The sequence below is a fragment of the Alosa pseudoharengus genome, unplaced genomic scaffold, assembly GCF_046254945.1.
Source record: "Alosa pseudoharengus isolate Yale_2024_CS ecotype anadromous, Long Island Sound unplaced genomic scaffold, YU_APseudo_1.1 YU_APseudo_1.1_scf_5, whole genome shotgun sequence".
NCBI classification, from domain to species: Eukaryota; Metazoa; Chordata; class Actinopteri; order Clupeiformes; family Clupeidae; genus Alosa; species Alosa pseudoharengus.
Window position 1 is genome coordinate 7220959 of NW_027468837.1, and position 27056 is coordinate 7248014.

The 27056-nt window shown below is 44.4% G+C and overlaps 1 protein-coding gene across 1 annotated transcript in view; it reads right to left on the reverse strand.

Moving 5' to 3' along the window:
• Positions 1–27056, reverse strand: part of gnai2b (guanine nucleotide binding protein (G protein), alpha inhibiting activity polypeptide 2b) — a 43249-nt gene that overhangs the window by 9290 nt on the left and 6903 nt on the right. Inside the window, exons 2-3 of the mRNA XM_076268597.1 lie at positions 4175–4217; positions 2968–3109 (exon numbers count right to left, since the gene is read on the reverse strand). Coding sequence (XP_076124712.1) covers positions 2968–3109; positions 4175–4217 — 185 coding nt within the window. The remainder of the gene's footprint in view (positions 1–2967; positions 3110–4174; positions 4218–27056) is intronic.

Genomic DNA, 27056 nt, shown 5'->3' on the forward strand with positions numbered 1-27056 from the left:
ACAGCTCTTAAGCCATTTAAGTGAGCAGCGCTCCTGGAAATTGCTGGTAGTTGGAGCAGATGAGGCGTTTAACAACCTCCAGAGTCTGCTTGAGGAGGATGGTCATACCCTACTGCCTAAAGCCAGAGTGTCTGCCCACACAATGCTATTACATACCATAAAGGACATCAGAGCAAAGGATATACAAACACTGTTTTAATGCATATCAATGAGGCAGCATGTGTGTGGTTGTGAGTGTGTGTGAATGTGTGTGTGTGTGTGTGTGTGTGTGTGTGTTTGTGTGTGTGTGTGTGTGTGTGTGTGTGTGTGCTTGCTTGTATGTGTAAATGTATAAATATTTCATTGTGTCTGATTTCCAGAAGGACACGGGAATTAATTGGATTATGATATAGAATGCCATCACCACTCACACCCAATTTCTCACCCTGTTGCTCCAAGTAAAAGACGAGGAAGACAAGGCATATACAATATCTCAGATCTGATGCATTACAAGATCACTAGGCTTGGGTATCGAATATCGAGTATTGGTTGGAACCGGGACTATCTTTGCGATTTTCCCGGAATCGTTCAAAAGTTTAAATTTCGATTCCTAGTTTCGATTCCCAGTCCGCCGACCGGAAGAAGAAACGGCTGAACACCACACCAAGCGCATAGTTCATAGAATTAAAATTCATGGAGAAGGTCAGACTATTTCATTCAAAAGCAGGGTTCCCGCGAATCCTTAAATAGTCTTAAATACAACTGAATTTTCAAAAGAGAGGTATTAAATGTGCGTATGGGACCGCCAGCGAGTGCAAGAGAGCGAGTGATGTCTCAATCCAGTTTCGTGTATTTAAAACGCAATTGTATAAGTGACTAGGCTATTAGGCTACGGGAGGAAGTGTAGTGGTTGCAGAGTGAAGATGTTTTTCACGGGTGTGGTTAAAGGTGTGAAAACGGTAATAATACAGTAGGCCTATGTACAAAATAATATGCCGTAGCTGAGGCCAGAGAGATATACAGGTAGCCTACGTGGAATGAGGAAGCCTACGGTAGAATGAGCGGGAGAAAGATTACGTTCGGATTTAGGCCGGACATATTGATTTTAAAAGCCCTGTCCGGCGTCCGGCGCAGCCTCAAGCCGGACGCTCATTTGTTCTCCTTTTTGGAGTTGCGCTTGGCATCTAAAATCGTTGCTCGGATGCAGCATCGTTTCACAAACTATGGACGCGAAGACTGCTGCTCAAATTATGTGCAGTGCGTCGCAATCAGGAGGAAATACTGTATGTTAAGTTGATTATGTTTGCATCTTTCCAGCGTGTGTTGCTGGCCTAGCCTGGAAGAAAATGTTATAGCCTACCTGTAATATCTGCCAGCAGCTTGCTTGCCAGCGTTTCCCAGTAGGCTAGGCCTACTTAGCAAAAGTTGTGAACTATAACCGCATATTTTTTGAATGTCGGCGACTGGCTACATAAAAAAAAAACGTGCGTTCATAATACGTGCCTGCTTAAGATGAAACCAGCAGTTTTCAGCAGGATCACGCGAGGAGGACCTGTCTCTTAATTAATTTAAAACAAGTCAATGGTTTACGATTCAGTCAAGCTTTGGTTGGTTTAGATACAACTGGTATGCAAAATGTAAAGTAGTGGATTAACTTTAATTTGCTGTGCTGCATATTGGACAATAGATGCACATAGTACATTATATAAAGTAGGCTTATTAAAATATGTAAATAGCTTAGTCTAACTTTGAAAAAATATTGAAGGGAATCCAGTCCAGTGCACATGTCTTTGGCAAGTAGCCTAGGCTACTACAGACACAGGTGAAGAACAGTCAGCCTCAGCAGTAAGCAAAACCACAGCCAGCTTCAAAAGCAAGCAGCCCAGACCCTAAAATTGGGCATTTATAGCTTTGAAGGTAATTCACACACAATTATTTTTCTTTCGCCAAAATATATTTGGTAACTTCTGTAGACATCCAAAATGGAGTGGGGGTTAAAATTAGTAGGGGAAAAAAACTATTGCATAAAGTCATATATATCTTTTTGCCGTGGTATAGTCTTAAGTTTCATTTAGATGTCTTGAAAAGGTCTTAAAAGTCTTTAAATTTGCACTTGGAAAATGTGCAGATACCCTGAGAAAGACCGTTGGTTAGCTTGCTCATTTAAAATATCCTAAACTTTTTTTGACCCTGCCTCTTAAAAAAATCGGAATCGAGAATCGTTAGGAACCGGAATCGAAATAAGAAATCGGAATTGGAATCGGAATCGTTCAAATTCAAACGATACCCAACCCTAAAGATCACAGTGTAAAATTACTTCTCTGCAGAGTGATTATCGGTTTTCACTGCATGTCCACCCACAGCTTCATGACAAGGTGTGTGTGTGTGTGTGTGTGTGTGTGTGTGTGTGTGTGTGTGTGTGTGTGTGTGTGTGTGTGTGTGTGTGTGTGTGTGTGTGTGTGAGAGAGAGAGAGAGAGTGTGTGTGTATGTATGTGTGTGTGTGAGAGTGCAAGTGTGAGTGTGTGTGTACAACAGTAAACAGACTCCCGCACAGCTGAGGAACAAACTGAAGGTCAAGTGTAAGTGTGTGTGTGTGTGGGTCAGTGAGAGAGAGAGAGAGAGAGAGAGAGAGAGAGAGAGAGAGAGAGAGAGAGAGAGAGACATTGGGCCCATTGAGCATCAGTACCAAGTGAGGGGGTCTGAATGAAATACATTAAAAACTAACTACAGACTAGGCCATTTAAAAACCTCTCACAAGAGTACATTATTTTGTCCATTATTTTGTCAACCCTAGAGAACCTTTCGTTGCCTCAACAACTCTTCTTTGAGTGGGAATATCTGTTGAATCGGTGCCCTTTTTAAAACAAACCATGAGCGATACTGTAGCATCAGCGCTTGCTAAAAGTACCGATGTCCCCGGTGATATCTGACTCATCCAGAAGAGCGGCTGGTGTGTATCAGGGGACCACGCAGTGAGTCACACGTACCGATCTGCCAGCCTCGCCGTAGTCGATCTTCAGGTTGCCCATGGCTTTGATGATGGCCATAATAGACTGGATGGTGTTGCTGTAGACCACAGCTCTGTATTGCTTACACTCGTCTTCTGAGTAGCCGTCCTCATGGATAATTCTGGAAGAGGTGCAAGTGAAAGCAGTGGGGTTAGAGAGATAGAGAGAGGGGGGGGAGAAAAGAGGAGAAGAGAAGAGAAGAAAAGATAAGAAGAACTTTGTTGGAAAAGAGGCACCACAACTTATCACACATTCCTGTCAGGCTGATTTTGCTGATTTCTGATGCACATTTCAAATGGGTCATGTTAAAACAGGAAAGCTAATGTAGCACAGTGTCATCATTTACAGCAAGTAAAAACAAATCATGAATTATGCATGCTGACAAATAGCAACAAAATTTGGAGAGGGGTGCTTGGGTGCTGCCTGCTCATCGGAAGAGGACTTTGCACACACATTTTCAGGATTTATGTTCTTAATCTGGCCTTGAGATGTCATGCAGTGCCCGTCTGCTGAAAAATGGCCGTGTTACATGGTTCCACCCCATGTTGTGTGAATAAAAAAACAAAAACAAACGCCCTGCACCCTACACTGTACTGGCTTCCTCCCTCCCAGCGGCACCAGAGCATAAACTCAGACTCGTATGTGTGTATCTTTTCCTGGTCCAGGAGTGACAGAGAGGAGGTGGAGGAGGTGTGTGTGTGTGTGTGTGTGTGTGTGTGTGTGTGAGACCACTGAAGGGGAGTAAATGTGAATGGATGTCGACTCCTCTGGGTCTTTTCTGCTCTTCTGCCAAGGAGAGCAGCAAACAAGTCTCTCTCTCTCTCTCTCTCTCTCTCTCTCTTTCTCTCTCTCTCTCTGACCATCTGCAGCCCACATTGCTATAGCTGAGGGCGAGGCACAGAGGAGTAATAGGGGTACTGTATCTGGAGGACTACTGCATGAGCACTAACACAATAAAGAAGTAAAGACACTGATGGATGATATGAGAGGAAAGAGAAGGGAAGGGAAGACAAAGACAAGAGAAGAGAAGATGAAGAAGTGAGGAAGATAAAGAGAAGAGGAAGATAAGAAGAGAAGAGAAGAGAAGGTCTTTGAGGGGGCACAGAGTTGTGTACAGAGAGAGACATCGGGGCAGGTGTCTGTAACGAGAGCACAAGGGTGCTGAGGTCAGCTGAAAGGGACTCACTTCATCTGCTTGACGATGGTGCTCTTCCCTGACTCCCCAGCACCTGAGGACAGAGGAGACAGATAGGGTTAGTGCCACGGACACACACACACACACACACAGACACACACACAGAGAGAGAAAGTACTACAGGGGACACCTCAGGCAGGCTAATTCTCCATGGCCTGCTCTGGCTATGACGGGCTAGACGTGTGACCACGCACATCCCTTTTACAGTTTTTGGATGGGTGCTGGATCAGAGTAATGACTCCAAAAGTAAAAAGTAAAAGAGAGTGATCCGCACACCATATCGCTCCCTTGAAAGGTTTTTTATTTTATGTGCAACGTTTCGAGCCCCTGGCTCTTCCTCAGGCTACCCTGCCATCCCAACTGCTCTGGCTATTTCACACTGTGTTGTTCATCCCAATTTGATTTCTGTCTGACTCACTATCATACTGTCTGGAGTGGACTATGATCGAGGGAAAGGACTTGAAGGGCATTTCAAAAACATGTATTGTCCATTTGAGGTTGTGGGGGTGATAACCAAAGTGGAGGTTTTGACCACTCCTGGCATAGTGACTGTAAACACCGATTCCTAAGACTTGTACTGTACATAGCACCTCATGCTGCTGCTTTGTAGCCTGTGTTTACTGATGGCCTCCGAATGTTTCTGTGGGAAGCTGAACATGCAATACATGGGCAACACTAGTGTGAGTCAAAGGTTTTGTGTGTGTGTGTGTGTGTGTGTGTGGAAATAAAAACGCTGAACTCCAGCCAAGCTCTCTCGGTCCTCCAGGACGTCTGCATCCTTGTTGATGTTTCAACCTCATCCTTATCTGTAACCATTCTACTACTCAGACAAGATACAGGCATCCTTATGGATGTCAGCCTTAAAACAAGCCTCTGACTTTTAGTTTGATGTAGGCTAATCTGTGTTGAGCTGTGCTGTGTTGTGCCTTCTTGAACTGTGCTGTGTTGTGCCTTCTTGAACTGTGCTGTGTTGTGTTATGTGGTGTTGTGCATTGTTGAACTGTGCTGTGTTGTGTTATGTGGTGTTGTGCCTTCTTGAACTGTGCTGTGTTGTGTTATGTGGTGTTGTGCATTGTTGAACTGTGCTGTGTTGTGTTATGTGGTGTTGTGCATTGTTGAACTGTGCTGTGTTGTGTTATGTGGTGTTGTGCATTGTTGAACTGTGCTGTGTTGTGTTGTGTTATGCTATGCTGTGCCTTGTTGAACTGTGCTGTGTTGTGTTATATGGCGTTGTGCATTGTTGAACTGTGCTGTGTTGTGTTATGCTGTGATGTGTTGTGCTGAACTGTGCTAACAGGGCTGTGTGGTGCTGTGCTGTGCTGTGTAGCGTTATGCTGTGTTGCTCCATGTTGCTGTGTTGAACTGCACTGGGCATCGCTCCCGGGCCCGAGTTCCTCCTGACCTCTCCTGACAGTCTGCATGAGCTCACTGTGGCAGTGACTGCCAAGAGGAGACAGGAGTCACGATCCCTGGCCTGTCAACACCACTCAGTGACCATCACCCTCACTCATCTTAATCATGCCTTGGGGGAGAGAGGGAGAGAGAGAAAGTGCAAGACAAAGAGAGAGAGAGAGGGGGAGAAAGAGAAAGAGAGAGGGAAACAGAGAAACAGAGAATGGGAGTAAAGTTGGAAGGAGCCGCAGACAAAAGAAACATGGCATAGAAAAATAAATGGAAGTCAGTCCCAGCAGGCAGTGATTCAGAGCAGAGAGGAAGTGCTTGGAGGAGAGCTTGTGGGATGTGACAGGCCTTTTATTGCCTTTTCCTGCCTCCATCCCTCTACTTTGGTGTAAAACACGGAATACCTTTCCTTCCCCTTTTGCTATCTGCTAAATCACACTCACGAAACAGCAATTTATGCCCCATCATCGGCAATAGGAGCCCATAGAAGTCAGAGCCGCAGTTTCATCGGGCTCCTGCGAGCCAAGAGTCACTCCTCTGCTCAGCGGCTGCCCAGGAAAATGCCGTCATCCATCAAAGAGCCACCGGAGAGTTGCTCCGTGCTCCCAGGTGTAAACAAGTGTCAGGGGGGGGGAAATGAGCCTGATTTAGCTGCTGGTGCCTTTTCTGAGTCTAGGGCACAGGACGGTAGTGTCTAGCAAAGCCTCTTTCCAGGATTTCTGTTCTGTTCTGTTTTGGGTTCAACAAATCCCCAGCGGGAGTCACAACAACACAGGTACATTACTGATGATGCATGGATCTTTAAGATTGAAAGGCTGAATTTTTGCTAGCTGGTATAAGGCAGCCAGACCCACCCTAGTAATGATACATCACTAGAACACCAGGAGCTAAATTAACTATATTTATTCACTGCTGTCCAATAGATCACCTCTGAGTCTCTAGGTGAAAGATATGCCTCCCTGAAATGACAGATGTCTTGGGCTTCCTCTGGCTTTTGCTATCTGGTCTTGGCTCTTGCCTCTTAGCTCTAGAGAGTGGTGTTATGAGTGTTATGCACAGTGCAATAAAGTAGTGGTGTTTTGCAATCAGGTTTCCACCAGGCCCTCCATATCATCTGCACTTAACAGTAATCTTAATGTTGTGTTCCTAACCTCGGGTTGCTTTTTCTCCATTTTGTCTTTTTCTGTCATTTTCAATCAATTTGTTTTCATTTTCAGGTGTTTTTTTTGTGTTTTATCTCAGAACTGGGCAAAATCACTTTTCTCTTTTGCCCTTGTACTTATCATTGCGAATGCTGATAACTATCAGTGTTATTGCTTCTTTATTGCTGTGTTTTAGTGCAGGCAGGCGTTTGAGGGGATGGGAGTCTCTGCTGGAGGTAGCATCTCTTCACTTAATGACCACTCCAGCTCCAAACTCCCACATCGACTGTTGCTCTAGAAATTCATTTCGGCTGTGTTACCCCTAATTTCCCTTTCTGCAATCCTGTGTGTGTGTGTGTTGGTGTTTTAACAAGCAAATGTTTGGAACCAAACTCCAAATTGAAGCCAGGCTGCTTTGACAGCTGCAGGGCCTCTTTCCAACTTTTGATGAACCATCACATTTACCAATTGTGAAGACACTTTTACCCCATGTAACAAGCAATGAGGGCCAATCATTTAGCTGTATGACAATGATGAAGTAGTGCCAGATAAAATCAATGGAACGTCTGCTAATGAGTGCAAGTTTGTAGCGTTATAAAGCAATATATAGCAACAACAAAAGCCGACGTTCTGGGCCAATAAAACTGAGTTATTCTAATAAGGCTTGTGATTCACTTGACCCACCAGTGTTTCAATAACAGCCCTGCAACGGCTCCTCAGTGACAGGTCTTTGCTAATATGTGTGTCTGGCCCCCAATGAATACAGGAACAACATGTAATGGAGCTTGTTTTTCTGATGCACTGCAAGCCATCACATAGACTGAGGTTACATTAAAACGCTCCTGGTTTGGCCAACGGGACATGAGGAGAAGACAAACGTCGTTGTTTATGCTTCCATTACAGGTCCCCACCAGAGGAACGATTCTATCTGCGGCTGCAGAAATGAACACGAGTGATTAATTCAGGTGAAGACGCCTGAGGCTGGTTTTCTAATATGCAGCGCCATATCGGTCTGTCTGGAAAGTTGAGCGCAAGCAAATTATTTATCTGTGATATGACAGATCATTTGCATGAGCAATTCAAATATTGGAGAAATATTTTTAGACTTGGCACAGTGGATGGATGGAATGAAAAATAATATGTTTAAGTATACGTTTAGGTTTATGGTTCTTAGCAGATACTTTTGTCCAAAGCGACTTACAATGACATCAATAAACATTACAACAATTTAAAAAGTCATCAACGTTTATGACATATCGCTTCTGTCAAGTGTCATCTGGTTTTTGTCATGACAAGTTAGGGTTAGTGTTAGGGTTATGACAGTGTCATGTCACTCTTATGTAGATACCTTCAAGTAAAATGCTAAAAATTTAACTGAATAATGATAACAACCATACACTTATACTCTGCAAGAATAAATTAATTAGATACAAGGTAAACAGAGATAGCATCAAGATAGCAAAGTGCAGATCCAGTAAGTACTGTAAGTGTCCTATAGACCAGAGTGAAGGATTTGAATATAATTCTGACTGCTAATAGGAAACCAATGGAGAGTAGCCTCATTAACAGATGAGTTACATGTGTCCTCATTGGCTGATTAAAGACCAAACATGCTGCAGCATTCTGAATAAACTGTAATGGTCTCACTACACAAGCAGGTGTATAAACAATGTATAGTCCAGATGGCTAGAACCATGGTCTGCACAAGAAGTTGTGTACCATACTGTGCCAGATAAGGTCTGATCTTCCTGATGTTGCAAAGGATAAACCGACATGACTTTGTGACTGAGGCTACATACTCTGAGAAATGAAGTCGGTCATATAGCTGTATTAGCTGGGAATACCAGAAGCTCCGTTTTGGAGAGATTGAGCTGAAGGTGTCAATCATTAGGTCAGAAAGATAGGTAAAGTTGAGTATCATTTGTATTAAAGTGACAAGCAAATCCAATGGGAACGAATGATCTCACCTTAGGAAGTGGTGTAAATGGAGAACAGAAGGGGCCTAAGTATTGATCCTCAGGGTACCTCATTATATAATTAAATACTAGTCTAACTGCTTATGACAACAAAAGCCTCCAGTATATATTAGTGCATTCTGTAGCATAACCTACTGTAGTTTATTTGAGAACGGCTGTATTAATATATCATTTGTGACAGTCCTTGAGATAGATCTAAAACATTTTAACTTGGGAAGATTAAGGCAAGGCAGTCAGTGCCTTGCAGTGAGAGGTCTAAGAAAAACTGCTATTATTGGAGTACTAGTGTCAAATCAGTTTTGTCATTGCTCAATATCGACCACGACAGAGAGACATGGAGAGGCTAAAAATTGCAGGAAAGGTTGACCAGGTCAGCTGGATAATCATTGCGCACACTGAGTTTTAAAAGGCACACTGCACTTCATACCAGAAGTGAAGAAGTATATGGATTTGCTAATGCAACTGCTGTGGTTTTGAAGTTCTCTTTCACAAAATGAGAACCAAGTCCCTAAAGTGACCTTTGGATTACATCTAAAACCATGCAACAGCTTTCTTCATTGTCTTGCCTGGACAGCAGTGCACATCCACTGACTCCGACGGTAAATGCAACCTATAGGTCCCTTAAGCAGAGGCAGACTCCTCAGTGAAGTCAAATCCTCAGTAACCCTTCAGAATGTGGAACAAACCCAGCACAAACAAGCCTAGCCTACACCATGACACTAAGCCTAAAGCAAACAAACACCCTGTTATTGCATTGCCTCTTTAACAACAAACTAAAGAGAAAAAACACTGTTAAGCTGAAGGCCTGACACATACTGCAGCTCCCTTGTGAGCAGAGTGCCCCCCTGCATGGGGCCTGTCATCTCTGTGGGGGCGACTCAGGCCTGCTGATACCCTCTAACAGCCAGCAGGGAGGTCCTGTAATGGACCCCTCCGAGACAATAAAGAAGAACAGTTAAAAGAATAACGATTCAGTTGTTTACTCCTGAGAGGAGGTCGGAGTCCTTGGCTGTTTGGAGACAGTCAGGCTTTAATTAAGAGGCTTTTATATCCCCCCTCCTTGTTGCAGTCTACACAGAGTTGGTTAATTAGTGCTGAGTATGCCGTTGTTATGGAACTGATTGGGCAGGTGAAAACATGGAGATGTAATTAAAGCCAGGTGAGAGAGGTGCCTATGGGGCAGGGGCCCTACGTACATCATTAGGCTGCTATGTAGAGAACCAACACATCTGTCTAGCCTTATCCCAAATGTGAAAGATGTAGGTACTGTACTGAAAAAGTATTTAAACATGTTAAGAGCTCCAACACATTCAGTAGAACAAATTACTCCACATAAACCTGCAGCTTTTAATGTCCATGAAAAATAGAGTGGTTTGGCCAGAAATTCCGTGATTGGATTATATGGTAATTGGTCTGTAAATCTTTCAGAACTGACTTACAGCTAGATAAGTACTCCCACCCTATATTATCACACACATGCATGTTCAATGGCTGCATCATGGCGGATATACGAGGCTTTTTACTCTAAATGCTGGAGGCTGTTGGCTGTCAGTGAGATGGGAGATGTGTAACAGCTTGTCCTAATTACATGCCAGTATCTGACTATGATGCTCTCTTTCCGCACTAAATCCGTTAAACATGTTGTGTCACAGAGTCATATTTTTCGTTCAAAATAACAACAAAAGTGGCAGTGTCCGACAAAAGTTCTGCCAAAACGTTGCACCGCATCGCAGTGCACAGCACTGTCGCGCTGCATCCAGTTAGGACAGTCCAAATGAAAACAGTGTAATCAAACTGATTTTGTCGCTAACGCTTGCTCGCATCTCATGCGGTCAGGACACAGTGCAACCCTGGCCTGCAGGAGAATGGATATGAGCTTGCCTGATCAAAGTTCTCCAGATAAGCAGCCCTGAGCATTGTAGGCAACCCCTGTCTGTTCAATGACTCACTAGTGAAGATGGCCACACATCCAGCAAGCTCTCACACAGGTTTGACTTAACGAGAGGTTTGACTGCACAAAACCCACCCAATGCTTCTTTGCCCTTTGTTTTATTGCAGACTTCCTTGGTGGAAACGATCAATCTGAACCGATTGCCATTAACAGGGGAGAGGAAAATGGTAAAGTCCATTTGTGCATGTATTTGATGACAAAAACTCCTATTCACAGATCCGTTGGACTCCCATCCATGATGAGAAGGCAGCAGAGGGGGCTCTGATGGGATGGGAACAAAGCGGTCTCTGTGCTAGGCTTTGGCAGGGTGGCCTTTGGGGGGCAAGCTGGTTCTGTTTGGTGTCATTTAGGCCGGCAACAAAGGTGTCTTAATGAGATCCAGGATGCCACAGGCAACTCCACCACCCCCTACATTAATTAACGCAGTGAGAGGAGCACAGTGACCTCCTTACCCAGGAGGCAGAGCCTTTCTGTTCAGTCCATGTGCTAGAATTGAAGAGGAGATTTGAGTATGTAAGTACACACAAAATGAATGATGAGAATGTCAACAGATAATAACTCCTCTACCTTTCCACAGGCCACTGACATCTCAGTTAAATTTCAACTGAACCCCATTTGTGCTAAAAATCCCTTAAAAACGTCACCAAAACCACTGTGTAGTGAATGATCCCTCATTTCTAGCTCCTTCTTTCTCTCTCCGGAGATGGAAATCCAGCCTGAAACTCACCATATCCATGACCAGAGACCAAAATAAACACTTCAAAGTCTGTCTGGGAACAGGTCTTAAAAGCTTTTCAATGACCCTTTATAGCGGGCTGCATGACTACTGAACTTATTCGTGCAATAATACTTCCTGTGGATATATCCTATATGTACAAACGGCTCATATCGCTTGACTGCCTGTTAAGATGAAAAGTATTTAACAGCTCCTTTCGTCCATTCCCATGTGCAGGTGCATTATGGGATGCAGTACAGGGACTCAGTCCTCTGGCTCTGGCTCCGCAGCACTGGAGCCAGTGGGCTATCAATGGAAATGGATAGTGCCAGCCACAGCCCTTCCTCATCGACAGGACCTGTGAGGAAGAGCTTCCTCCCACAGTGTGTTAGATAAAGAGGGTGCAATTACAGTTGAAACCCCCTCCATCACCCACATCTCTCTCACGCACACGCACACGCACACGCACACGCACACGCACACGCACACGCACACGCACACGCACACGCACACGCACACGCACACGCACACGCACACGCACACGCACACGCACACACACACACACACACACACACACACACACACACACACACGGTTGCCTGTGTCCAGGAGTATCCAGGAGAAACGAATGCAGAACTCACTTCATCCAAAGGATTCCGAAAGGACAATAGGGATGAGGAAATGTGGGGGAAAGCATGAGCATTCAGTGAAAGAAACAGATGTTTTTAGTTGAGGTGGAGGACAGAAAACTAATGAACAGGATAATGAGGTGGAGAACACAGAGATGGGAAACAATAACAATGGAGAGACTGAGCAGAGAGGTGAAAGAAAAGAAGGAAAAAATTAAAGAGGAAGAAGAGAAAAAAGAGGGAAGAAGAAAAGAGAGGGGGGGGTGGGTGCTGTGGCGCAACAGTACAGGTCCAAGTGCCCACGGGGACCCAGGATCGAATCTGACCTGCGGTCATTTCCCGATCCCACCCCATCTCTCTCTACCACTAACCTCCTGTCACTCTTCACTTTCCAATCTGAATAAAGGCAAAAAGCCAAAAAAATATACAAAAAGGGAAGTGAGTACTACAGGGGGGGGCACATGAAGAGGAAAAACAGAGGAATTAGGCATTGATTTGTCTGGGCACAGCAGGCCAGTTCAAAAAGACTAGTATGGGAACAAGGACTTGCTGACTAGGCCTCTGTGTGGAGGCGCGTGGAGGATGCGATGAAATTTTAATTTAGGCTCCAACACAGACAGAGGGGGATGTGTTCACCGAGCTACCGGTATCTAGGGCATGCAAAGAGACATGTTCTACACAGCAACACTCTGCTCATATACCCACCATGGCAAGAGCACAGCGCCTCAGCCACCAAAACGTCTGTGCAGCAGCAGATCAAACCTAAAATGGATAGTCATGGAAGAGTGCAACAGCGTCAACAGCACTCCAGATTTTTTTGCGTGTGCCTCCTGAGCTTGGTGAGATGTTCTGGGCAAAAGCAGGTCACCGACTGGTAAATAATTCATTCAAAGTGGAGCTCAAGCTCCAGGGGGAAAAAATGCTGCCTCTTTCATGGATAGGTCACAATGTAATCCACTTTGGACAAATACGTCAATGCATGTTGAATCAATGATCATCACTGAAGCTTGTTCCAAGCCCTTCCATTAGTGGCAGTTTAACTGACACAAAGCATCAGTACAAAGGTGCTGTGAGCTCCAGGCTACAATAAGGGCCTATGAAAGAAGGTTGCTGTTATCCTGATCAGGTACAACACTCCTTTTCAGAAGAGCAACAGTATGTCACATGAGACATCAATCAATTAAATAATGTGAGGACACAGAACATGAGGCTTACACAATGGTTCTTCAAGGGGAACATGCTGGTGCACATTGGGAAAACCTGAAACAAAACCAAGGAAACCAAGTATGGAATGCGGGCAATCAAATCTCCATCCAACAAAGACACAGTCACCAATAGGAGTGAACCACCCAGGCCAGGGCTGCCATGACACTGACAGGAGAAGACAGATCAACTTCCGAGACTTTAAGGTAACTGACAGCCCACCCGCTGGGGGATTCCACTGGAACTGCACACCCAGATCAGACTGTCAAAAAGGATGCGGCTGGTTTGGGTTTCAGATTATTCCTCTGATCAGTAGAAGCGGGGCGGAATTTTAACTAAGTGGTTTTGGCATAAAGACCCGTCTAGCGGGACTATGAACTCCGACTTGTTCACAGTCAGTGATCATGCTGAGAAAAACCCACTCAGAAGACTCAGAAGAAGACTCAGGGAATGGGACTAGTTGAGGTGAAGAATGATGTGTCAGGTTAGTGAAAGTGAGTGACGGTTGAAAACATTTACAAAGTGTTTCCCCAGGGTGACTGCTTGATTAACAAGAAAGCTGAGTAATACCGGTCAAAATGTCACCTCTGGAAATTTGAGGGGTGGCAATTAAATAGATGGTCTCAACTAGTGGTATAAAGTAAAGTTTAGCACGTGGTCCTGACAGTCACATTGTGTCTGTCTCTTCTTCATCTTGCTGCAGTCGCTCTTTGCCTCACCAGCCTGTCTGGTCTGTTCTTTCATCTTTTCTCTCCTCTCTTCTTCTTTGTTGTCTGTGCCCTTCTGCCATTTCTGGACTTCCTCTCTTTCTCTGTTCTTTCACCATCCCTCCTTCTACCCCCTGTGGTCACTCCTTTCTATTATCCATTCATGACCTCAAGCACCTTAGCAAGTGAGACAGCAATTTGAGCAGAAGTACACCTTCAAAACAAGCACACAGTGAACAGGAGGAATAGAAAATAGAGGCTTAACCCTTTTAAATCAAGTCACAGAAATCCATAACATTTCCCAATACATCTAAATACAGTACATCCCTGACTCAAAAGTAGGGATGAATCACAGTATAATGCAGTCATGATGATTCAAGAATCACAACAGCCAGCATATGGCAGAGGTCAGCTACACACTCCAGCCACCCACTGGAGTGATGGCTGTTGTTGGAGAGTCGGTAGAGGACATTAGTCTACCAGAGCTCTAATGTGCTTTCATGCAGTATAAGTTCAGGTGATAGGTCTCATAGGCACTCAAGCAAATGTCACAAGAGTACACAGTAAAAACATGGAACCTATTATGCAGCAGTTTGAGATAAATAACTATTATACAATGTATCTGTTATTATGCCATGACATGACGTCGGCAAGCAAAGCTTACAAAAGAGTCTTTCAATGAGTAATATGTTTTTTTTTAAGTGTTAACTTAAAACATACAGGGTGCAAAAGTACCCTACTGCCCTGGTCCTTGAGTAAGACCTGCTGGCTGTGGCTCAGTGATGGCGAGTACAGCTGGGGAGGTGGTGCACGTGGGTGCTGGGGAGAGGATGAAGGGGGGGGTGGGGGATGTGGACTCTTATGTAACCCAGAGGCAGGTGCTTCTCTCTGTGCTCACCACTGAGCCCCTGGACATCGGGATGAGTTAAGCCCAGTGTAACAGCCCCAGTGGTGAGGGAGGGAGAGAGAGAGAGAGAGAGAGAGAGAGAGAGAGAGAGAGAGAGAGAGAGAGAGAGAGAGAGAGAGAGAGAGAGAGAGAGAGAGAGATAGAGATAGAGATAGAGATAGAGATAGAGAGATAGAGATAGAGATAGAGATAGAGAGAGAGAGAGAGAGAAGGGCTTTCACCACTGGAGACAAATGGATCCCAAATGGCAACACACCAATTATGGTTTTATTGCCACCAATTATGGCAATTATGGTACGATTTCATGAGCATTACTGTTGGACTACCCACCCCTGCTATGACTCGTCAATAACAACTACTGAATGCATGGAGGCCATATCTATAAATAAGATGATCACTCCAGAAACCCCACTGTCCATCCCCCATCTCCCATCTCAGAGACCCAAGGGAACAGGGACAACATGCTGAACTCAAACTGCCGGAAGAGACAAATCAAGAGTTAAGGGCCATTCACACCAGGAACGATAACTAACCTAGAACGATAATGGCAAAACAACAGTTAGAAGTATTGCTCTAGTTAATATGTATGACAGCGTACACACTGCATACTCACAATAACGGCATGACGAACGTTATCATCGGCCATTTTAAGAATGATAAAAAGCTAACAGCCAATTAGAATCAGTCAAACTTTTTTTTTTATCAACATGAGAAGCCACCACAAAAGGTGATATTTCATTCCTTGAGTCATGGATAATATGAAACCATGAGAAATACTGTATTGTGTTTTTGAAATCTTCTACCATAGGCATATACATGCAAGTTATTTCGTCTCAGATCTTTGTGGACACAAAGAGTCATTTTTTCAAAAGCAAAGCAAGAAATTCAGTCTTCACACATCACTTTAGAGGGACAGTGCGTGCGTGCGAGCGTGCATGCGTGCGTGCGTGCGTGTTTACGCATTAACAATTAAGCATGCTTGCAGCATTGATCTTGTCATTGCTCATAAATAATGATACACTGGTCCAGTGCATTCACAGCCTTTAAAATCGACTGCTGAGGATTGGCCAAATTGACCCGTGTCTGCTTTTGAAGTGTAAATGAGTGTTCAATAGATTCAATAGATAAATCCCACTCACTGAACAAAACACATCCAGGCTTCTCACTGACTTCTTTTACAGATCCTCAGATGGACCCATCCCGAGTGAGATCTTCAGATGGACCCATCCCGAGTGAGATCCTCAGATGGACCCATCCCGAGTGAGATCTTCAGATGGACCCATCCCGAGTGAGATCTTCAGATGGACCTATCCCGAGTGAGATCTTCAGATGGACCCATCCCGAGTGAGATCTTCAGATGGACCCATCTCGAGTGAGATCTTCAGATGGACCCATCCCGAGTGAGATCCTCAGATGGACCCATCCCGAGTGAGATCTTCAGATCTTCATCCCGAGTCAATTCCAGTGGTCTCTCAGGTGTATTTCGGAAGAATCTGTCTTCATGTTTTTACATTTATCGGCAGACAACTGACCACTGGGTTTACATGAGAGCAATAGAAGGAGCAAGGGAGGATAGAAGGGAGGTGAAAACAAATAGCATGAGATAAAGAAAGGAGTATCACACACATGCACAAGTGCCGGCACAGACCATCAACATATTAAATGAAGGATCTGAAAAGCAGCGTGAAACAAGGTCAGTTTTTGTGCTCTTCTTTGGAAACGTAGGCTTGGCTCCCCGCTAGTTATCGCTGGTATCTACTTCTCTCCCTGGCGTGTTGACTCTTCTATTCTATTTGTGCTGGGTTGTGGGTGGCTTTATGATTGGCCTTTTGTAGGCGTAGCCTCCACTGTTTTGACTGACGGCCTTTACTGAGGGCTGCATGCGTTATTTTTATGAAGGGTTACATGGTCACGTTAACGCTAGGCTGAGGTTATGAATAACTCCTCAAATGAGATCTGCAGTCAGACAGCTGCTGCTGCCACTGTGGTCAGTCATCCAATGCCATGAAGATGTGCGTCACTCATGGCAACAGTTCCACACATTCCATTTGTGCAAATAGAGAAGCAGGCCTTCAGGACACGACATGGGGACCAAGCTTTTTTTTTTTTTTTCAAAGCTTTTTCAAAATGTTTTTCAGCTTTTCACTTCTTATTTTATTGGTATTGTTTCCAGACCTTGCTCTGAATGGCTCGTATGCATCCTGACCAGTCCTGCAGATAGCGGTCATCTCAGTCAGTGTTGCTCTCACTTGCTTTTGGTGGTCCTATGTAGGGCTGCACAATTATCGCATTCGCAATATGAACCAACGCAATTACCTTATCACAAAAGCTATAAATGATCGTGCACAGTTAATTTTGTCACATTTCTGAATTTTATATTCATGTCATCCTCCTTCACTGTGCCACTTCTAGTTGGTGGGTGTGCGTAACGTTTAAGGGGCACGGAAATTCTGATTGGTGAGCTACCGGGTGCTGTGTTTCTTGTGCACTGGCCATGCTCACCAGTCAGGGTTGGCACAAATTAAAGAGACATTTGAAATATTGAACTGAGTCAGATAATTCTCATTCAAAAGCTCGCAAATCGTAATCGCAGTATATGTCAGAAAAATCGCAATTAGATATTGTACCCAAATCGTTCAGCCCTAGTCCTATGTACCCTCAGTACCTCATCTACTCTCTCAACAATACCCCTCCTCAGAGAACTTATTATCATCAGGTCTGTTCAGGGCACAGATCTGCTGTGGGCAAAGGCATGAGGATAGGTTATTAGGCCTTACAAAAAGGTCCTTTGCCAGTTACACAAATTTACACACTACTAGTTACACTATTTACACACTGTTGCTCTCAAAAGGCTTCTGGTTCCACATGATATTTATATTGGTTTGACCAAATGAGCAAGCATTGTGTAGTCTAGTGTAATATTCTATATCACTTTCATGAAATCTTTTTTTCCCCATTACTCCATACTTCAAAGAAATGTGCTCTTAGAAATGCCTTTACTGAGAAATGCCTTTATTGAGTCTGGGTATCTGAAGAATGTCTGTATTTTGCTCAATGAAGTGCTGGATGGGTGGATGCATCTGTGTAGACGTATATGTCTGTAACTGAAGGTGGTTTTCAAGAGGAAATCTTGCAAATCGTACCCTTGCTGTGCATGGTAGCTTCTACTTCCTCTGTTTTGCCAAGAGGCTAAAAACAACCTCAAACATCCTCCTGCTTCCTGCGGTGGGCAAAAACAGAAAGACAGTGAGAGAGAGAGAGCAAGAGAGAGAGAAAGAAAGAAAGAAAGAAAGAGAGAGAGAGAGAATGAGAAAGAGACAAAGAGAACACCAGAGGCATCTGAGACAGAGAACATCTCTGTAATCCACTGCATTTGTGGAAGAACTGCTAACTCTCCCTGTCTGAGTGTTCTCACGACCAGCCGCACCAAACCTCCGAACAAAAACAAAACCCACAGGGGACAGTACTCAGTGGAGGAAACAGAGGAGGAGAGGAATAAAGAGGAGGCAGACAGAGAAAAAGAGAGAGATGTTTCTATGCTATAGGCCATGGGTAGCACGCAACAATGCTGGGCCCCTTTGAGAAACGTAGCCAGTGTCTGCAGGGGTGCTTTTCCCTCATATCCTCCTGACCTGTGTGCCGCAGCTATGGCCTCCTTCACATTTTTCTTTTCTGTGGCTGCACATATAAATGGAGAGTTTTTTTTTTTTTGGTGGGGGGGAAGGAACAAACCTGTCTTTTTCACAGGACACTTTTTTCCGTCTCCAAACTAATGCAACACAAAACACACCATGGTCCCCAATAACTTAAAATGGTTGTTCACCCACCGGTTGTTCACCCACCACTCCCATTTCATTGTAAAGAAGTGACTTGACACTAGCTGACTAACATTTTCCGGATTATTTTTCAAGATTTTATCATTAAGAATGTGCTCAATACCAATGCATATACCAAAACATCAAGCCAATCACAATGAAGGATGGGAAAGTCACAGAACAGTGTTTCAAAGTGTGAAGCATACAACTGCAATCAGCAGCATTCAAATACAACACTGACAAGTTTACAGCCAGCATCCAAAGAGCCTCACACCTCAGGGAATACATGCATTGTTTTAGCAGACTTGCTCCCGTTGGAGACTGAACCCGGACATTGACTCTGCAAATGCCATGCTCAGCCATCTGAACTAAAGGACACAGACACACACAGACACAGACACAAAGACACACACATCCCAGAGACATTGACTCCTCCATTTACATTCAACTGATGCACAAGTGGCTCAAACAGAGGATGGTTGACATGTTTGACATTTCTGTGAGAAGAAATCAGTGTGTGTGTGTACACGTGTGTCCTGCCCGTCCCTCATCCCTAACTACCACACACACACACACACACACACACACACACACACACACATATTCAGGAGGAGGGAGTGGGTCTTCCAGTGGAATCAGTTCTACATTCCTTTGATTGATCATTCCTTTTGAACGCCTTTTCACTACATCACCAACCTTTCCAGACAGGTCTGACTCTCACTTCCCAGTCAAGACACGATGCTTGACTAAAGTGCACGTTGAGATACAGAGAGGACGACTTGAAAAACTATGCAAAATACTGTAGAGTAAGATTGTCCTGATTCTCTTGCTTTGATCACGAGGAGGCAACAGGCTGAAGATGTACCCATTCATAACCAGTTCGATTACTAAGTAGACACCGTAATGTAGTTGTTCAGAAACTCATTTTTCTAAGCCACAGAGTGTACCAAAATGGCAGGCACAAGAAACCACACTGGCTTTCCTGTTTTGCCAACAGGAAGCATGCACCCACGTGACAGACCATAGAGGCACCCATCACAAGATCACAGAGTAACAGACCTGTTCAAATCTCAGAATTGCTGGGCTAATGGAGTCATCTCACAAACCACTTACTCTCAAACAATATTATTTCTCTCTGATTCCAGATCAGGGTGGGCCTAACAAATGAAACCTAACAATGAAGCTAGACATAGCAAGTACACTGTTCTTATGAGCTCAAGTTTGAAAACAAGTCACTAGCAAGAGATAGAGTTGGATCAAGTAGTTGTAAAATGCCCATTAAAATGCTTTGCTACAATCTGCATTTTTTTATGGGCAGCTTATCTTCATTGGGATATTTGATCATGTGACGGCAAGATAAACACACCTGTCATTCAAGCTAGCCTCCAGGCCAAGCACTGCATTGTTCTGTCAGCCAGAAGAAAAGTTTTCATAATCCGACACTGTTGATATTCTGCCAAGACACCCGTCAGCACCAGTTTGGCTGGTATTGTTCTTTCCAAGATTTTTGTATGCTCCAGTTTCAAACCAGAATGCCTTTTTCGCTCTGCTTTATCTGACTAAATGCAGTCCGAAAGGAGTCTTCTCAACTAGCTGGCTCCTGGAAGATAGAGCTTCAGGCTGTATATTGTTATGAAGATAACAACTGATGATTTAGTTGAATTGAAAGAAAAGGTCATCTAAGTGACCAAAGGCGGTCTGTCTCGTCCTATCAGATGTCTCCATCAGAGCTGTCAGCTCCCTTACACAGTGTGGACACAAGAGAGCCATAAATAACTAGCAATGTGACATCTGTTGGGCAGCTGTTGCAAAGAGGGAAAAAAAGAATCGACCATTCTTGGTTCCTTTCGGGTACTCTGATACACACAGGCGCTCACCTCTTTCTAAGAGTTTGAGAGGGCCAGGTTTAGAATGCCCTGGGTGTCACATGCCCGCACATCAGAGCAATTGCCAATAACCACCGGTGGCTTGCTTCGCGCAGATGAGGCTGTCGATGGCCCTTCCTCCACCAGTGGGGTGGGGGGGGTGGGGGGGGCGCAGCTGAGTCCCCCACAGTGCGAGACCCGCTGAGTGCCGCGGACAGATAGACCCAGCCCGCCTGCTGCGGGAATCAGCCAGTCAATACCACCTGTGGGCGGCTGCTTCAGATCACAGGGGCGCAGGCATTTGGATGCTAGTCCTCACTGCTGTTGTAATTACAGGATGGGACTTGTATGCCGCAAGGTGTGAAGCTCGTGTGCCTTTTTATTTTTTGAGTACTCACACAGAAATGCAGAGGGGTGGGGGGCACAGTGTGGCAGTCACACAAATCCCAGACAGTGTGCGGAGGAACAAGAAACATGCTTGCTCTGAGGCCCTGATTATGCTCACTTGTGGACACACTCATGTCCATAGAGTTTGTGACCTTGGCCTTTTGACCTTGGAGTTACACTGTCATCCTCTCAGAGTGGCAAGTATACCCTCTGATGAGGACATTTATGTCTCTCGGAGGGCTCTCACTACCTCGTAGATGAGCAAAGTATAACCCTGGACAAAGACATACTTCAACTGGCATTACAGTGCATTATAAGAGAAGAAGAGAGAAGGGGAAAAAAGGACAAAAGCAAACCAGGATGTGACAAATATCCTCTGCTACGTGCAGTTGCACTACTTAGTTGTGCACACTAACATCTTCAGTGATATTATCTTGAGCTCAATTTGGATGTCTGTGGTCTGCCCCTTGTGACCCAAGGACAAGGTTCACACTGTGCAACAATTTGCCACACATTTTTTGCCATGTTTTTATGCGTAACCAGTTTTGGCATCATCCTCAATTTTTGATGTTATACGGAAAGACAGATAAACACACAGTGACACCAGCAGTCCAGTGTTAATTCAGGCTGTGTGTGCTATGTAGTTATGTAGTAATTCAAGCTGTGTGTGCTATGTAGTTATGTAGTAATTCAAGCTGTGTGTGCTGTGTAGTTATGTAGTAATTCAAGCTGTGTGTGCTGTGTAGTTATGTAGTAATTCAGGCTGTGTGTGCTGTGTAGTTATGTAGTAATTCAAGCTGTGTGTACTGTGTAGTTATGTGGTTTCATAGCATAACATCGCCAGAAATATCACTATGTTATCATGCAATCAAGCTTGTATCTGTACCAAATGGGCTGCTGGTGGCATTCACAAAGATTTTGTATGTTTTTATGATGTTATCTCTAGTTTTAGACCAAACTGCCATAATGCGGATTTAACAGTGAATGGTTGCTAGGATTTTGGTATCAGGAGACATCAGCTACAAGGGCCAATAATTCTGAATAACTGGTCTTCAGCGGAAGTTCATTTCAGTGTGCACAAATACACACTTCCCCCTGCATTGTGCGGTCTCTCTGGCCGCTCACACACCAAACAAACTAAATGGGCCAGTGATCGCTGACCAGAAAATATCCGACCGCACTGAGATAACAGCCTGCAGTCACCTCTTTATTTGATGCCTGCTGTGCGACTGCAGCTCCAGCCTCAACTCAGTCTCTCATGCTGCTTCGTATCCCTGCGCTGACACGGTGTCCACATGCTGACGCACGTCTCTCTCTCTCTCTCTCTCTCTCTCTCTCTCTCCCTTTCTTCCTGGTGAGATCTTCTTGGAACAACATGGAATTGGCCTTGCATGAACCCCTAAGAGAGCAGGAACACACCTCACTCTCCTGCAGGTCACCATGGCTACTCAGCCACAGAAAGCTTCTCTGACCAATGAGGCGAGAGAGAGTGAGTAGTGGGCTTATGTAATGTGCACATTTGTGTGCTCGGACAAACACACACAGCACAAGCTGAACTAGTGCAGATTCACAGAGACAAAATAGGCTTGTTTGGTGCACATCGAATGCATGCATGCATCCCTGTTCTTTGCGTAGCGGGATTGCTTCACTCACTCAAAAGCACAAAGCCATGGAATCGATTCCGCAAGACACAGTTCTCAGAAACACACTTCCAAACACATGGTCTTTGATGGGCCAATGTCACTGAGCAAAGTCCATCACATATGAAATAAAAAAATGAACTGAAGCTGATTTAAGAACTTGACAAATCATTTCATTAATTTAATGCCATGAGCAAAACCATAAGCAAACATGGTTGGCAAACAACACCACCTGATAGCTTTAGTTCATGCACAAAAGACTGTCAGCTGCCCGTCAATGACATCAGGGCCCAAAACGGGGGTGATTAAGCCATGGAAAATGATCAACAGAATGTTTTGAAGTAACCTCTGTGGATTACGTACAACTGCAGATTAGCATCACGGCTCCTTGGTTCTGACAGAAAAGAGGAAAAGGAATAGAGGCTGGGTCATTGGCATGGGAGCAGTGAATTAACCTGGATGTGACATTTTAGACCAGTGGTTTAATCTGGTCCATCTGTCCATACATACAGTAAATCATATTGTAAGCCTCAAGTTGTTTCCCTTTGCTGTAGGTAAAACAACATTTAGCATAACTAAAATCTTTTTGGAACAGGAAAATGTGACTTAATGCTCTGGTAGCAACCTGAATGTTGTGGAGAATACAGTTTATTGACATGTTACAGTATATTGACATATTAACTGAAATGACTAGTTCTTGTTCTATTAATTCCAGAGCTGACTGAACTGTATTCTGGTGTGCATCAACACTAAATTAGTAGGAAGGTCTTCAGTTAGTCTGGTTTTCACCAGACCAAGCTCAATCTTTTAAGGCTCAATCCTTTAACATTGGTCTGGGGAGTCCGCTATGTATTTTCTACTGCACAAGAGGCGTGATCAACGGGCATACTTCAAATGACTCTGTACGCAATTGGATAGTCATTCACCAATCTGACCAACGAACCGGGTGACGTTTGCAGAGCGACATGAAAACTCCAGGCTCTCCCGCTATCGTCATCGTTTTAAACCTGCCAATAGCGTGCCAGGTGGATGAACCAGCTTGTGATTGGTCCCGGCAAAATTGTAACAGAAGCAGCAGAAAAAGATGCACAGGTTTCCAGCCTGAGCTGCAGGGCAAAGAAGAAATTGCCGGCAGACCAGACTGGGTTCACCCAGTCTAGTCTTCAGTAGCAATGTTTTAAAAAATGGGATTTAATATGCAAAACTTTTTATTTTTATTTTTGTTCATTTGTATCAAGATGTTTTGGGCTTAAAATGTTGTTATGACAACACCAACCCAACAATTATACTGCAGTATTGACACACTACATTTAACAAAAAGTCAATTAATATTTCTCATGGCGTATTAACATTTATCTGACTGGAGACACAGGCTGTCAGTCAAACCAGCTCTGCTTTGGCCAGAATTCAGCAATATCTTTACCACACCGAGGTGCATCAAAGTGGTTCTAGAGTTGGCTGCGTCTGATCATCATCCTGCTGCGTGAGTTTTATCGAAAAATGATGCCAGCTTTTCAGCAGATCCCCATTATTCCGTCTCGCCAGGGGAGGCTGAGCTGTGGTGGGCCAAAGCTTTAGATTCACAACCTAAGGCTGATTCCAGCGAATTACCAATTAGAATGCTGTGATGCGACTGCAAGTTGAAATATTCCTCCTGGGCTCTCTTGTGAATGACATGAGGACACGGACCCATCACCATCTCTCTCTCTCTCTCTCCACATGTTCCGTTAGCTGTGCTTACGTCATGAGCGCAGTGGCTGCAGTCACTTGAAGAGCAGGAAATCTCCAGTTTCACGTAAACAGACAGCAAAGATGCAGTGCAGAGACAATGCACAGCCATATTTCAGTTCTTCTTTTTTTGAGATCAGTCATGGAATTTAAGGGCACAATCACAATAAACACATTTTGCATTTTATGATTCAGTAAGATTAGTGGATGTAAGCCTATTTTTTTTTTAAAGAACATCTTGCATATTAATCATATACCTGTACTCAATCATATACCTGTAGATTACTGTATTGCAGATCATTTTGAAAGCTACATTGATGTAAATTAAAGAAGCACTATGCAGGTCTGGTTATTCCTTCGCTGTTTCTGGGTTTTCGCCGGATTTGGGCTCACATTTTTCACTGCAGCTTCGGTAGCAAGTGACTGCTAAGCTAAACCCCCACTATCTAGCGAGCTAGCCATCAAGAAACCAAGCTAAGTTCACCCAAGGGTAGGCTACTTACAATTTCAACAGCATCAAAGCCAAGTCAGCATCCGTTTTGCAGTCTTCTTCGAAACTACAATCTGACTACCTTTTTGAGGCGCGATTGGATACTTCCGCTGAGTCACATCCGATTTACCCGGACCGGGTCCAAAAAGTTGCATATTCGCTTTTTCCGCGGAAAAGCGATAGGGGGAGACGAAACACCCACCAAACGACCCAGAAAGGGTTGTAGAACCATCAGATCGACTCTCAACCTGCATAATTAAGGTCATTTTTGCTAAAATTGTTGCATAATGCTTCTTTAAAGTTCATAATGTCAGCAAAGTTCATTCGAAAGTTCATTCGATATTTATGTAATTCCAATTCCAATCAATTTGTATTACATCCTTATTGATGATAATATAATTGAATTAATTGAAAAAATATAATGTCCGCAACACTGCTTTGACTCCCAATTATTTAATGCAACGTTTCGACCCTGCTGGGTCTTCTTCAGGCAAATGGACCACCATTCACCATCTACCTATTCATTACATGATAGCACAGGGGGAAAAAACATTTAGCCTCAACTGGAATCAATCATGGCCAATTGGCCATGCATAACTGGTTGGCCCTAATCTTCTTTCATTAACTACATAAGCACACAAGATGTACAGACCACCAGAGGTCAATCTGGAGTCATAAATATTTGCATATTTATGATAATGTGATCAAATATAGAGACAACTAAACTAATATGCACATGTTCCTAATTTCCCCTGACCAATTACAGTGGCATATATACGTTCAACGATGTTTCAGAAAATGAGGTAACAATGAGTTTGTAGCGTGCTTGACAAAATGTATGTCTATGCACACTTGCCATCCTGAGGCATGAGATGTGGTCTAGGAGTTCAAACAGCATGTTTACCACTTGTTCTTTCAGCACATTTATGAAACTCTTTTAAACACACACAGTACATGATGTACAGATGTGCGATCATCTGCCAGTACAAATGTGGCCTCTCACGCAAGTGCACACATTGGTACAGAACACAACGAGGGAGAGTGAGAGAGAGTGAGAGAGAGAAAGAGAGAGAAAGAGAGAGAGAGGAGAGAGAGAGAGAAAGAGAGAGTGAGAGAGAGAAAGAGAGAGAAAGAGAGAGAGAGAGAGAGAAAGAGAGAGCGCACACCTTAATTCCATTCAGCAATGTACATGAACGTACAGCTACACAACTCATATTGTCTGGCAGGTAATGTACATCAGAGAGTTGCCGCAGGCGACAGCTGCCCCACACAGGCCGCCCGGGCCTCTACGGGGAGAGTCCTCCCTCCGCTGTCAGAAAAGGAAGCGGCAGAGTGGTGATTTTACCGCAGTCCCACGCCAGCCCGACGTAGGGCATCGGCTCCTCCTCCTCCCCGGCCTCCTGCCAGCGCTGGGACACCCGTGACATTTTATGGCTCCAAGGTAACTGCCAGCCAGCCAGACAAAAGCAACAGGGAGGGGGCGCGGCAGGGCCAGGGCCGAGGAGAGAGAGAGAGAGGGTCACGGTGAGAATGGAAAGGTATAGGGGGAAAGAGAGGGAGGTGTGTCGGAGAGAGGGAATCATAAAAAGAGAGAGGGAATGTGTGTCTCTGTGTCACAGCGAGGGAATCATGTGGCAACTTCTCCTCTTTGATTTGCCTTTCTAGTAATCCTATATGCAGCTCTCTTTGAACGTTTTCTTGGCCTTCCAGACCCCAGTTTAACCACTACCTGGCCTGCTATTTCTTAATGTCATTCTGCATTCTGAAGAAAGAATGCCTGGAAATGCTTTGCTAACAGTTCTCTGACCATGTAGGCATCAATAAATGTGAATGTTCAGAGTTCTAGGGTAGCTGCTCACAAGACCCCAAGGCTGCTGATTGTTGGAGAGGAAGAGGAGGAGGAGGAACAGGAACAGGAGGAAGTGATGAGGCTGGGATGGAGTATTTGGGCTGTTTGTCAAGCTTAAGTATCTCCTACTCATCAGTGTGGCCTTTTGCGCTCCCTGTCCAGTGAGCATCTGACCGTGAGATCTGGCTCACAGACTGATGGGGCGCCCGCATCTCCAAAGGGCCGACAGGCAGATGCAAGATCACTCTTCTCAAGAGTTAAAGGGTTGTGAAAGTAGCTCTGTGCATGTCAGTCATTTCCTCAACTCAAAGTGACATATAAAGTTTTCTGCCTTGCAAGTGTTCCTTGCTATGCTAACAACAAGGCTCACAATGGACTGTGTGGGAGTGCTAGCGCTGACACGCTGTTCTGAACTAGTACAGCAGATCTCTAAAGCCTGTCTGTGTTGGAGCATCGGTGTGCATCTTC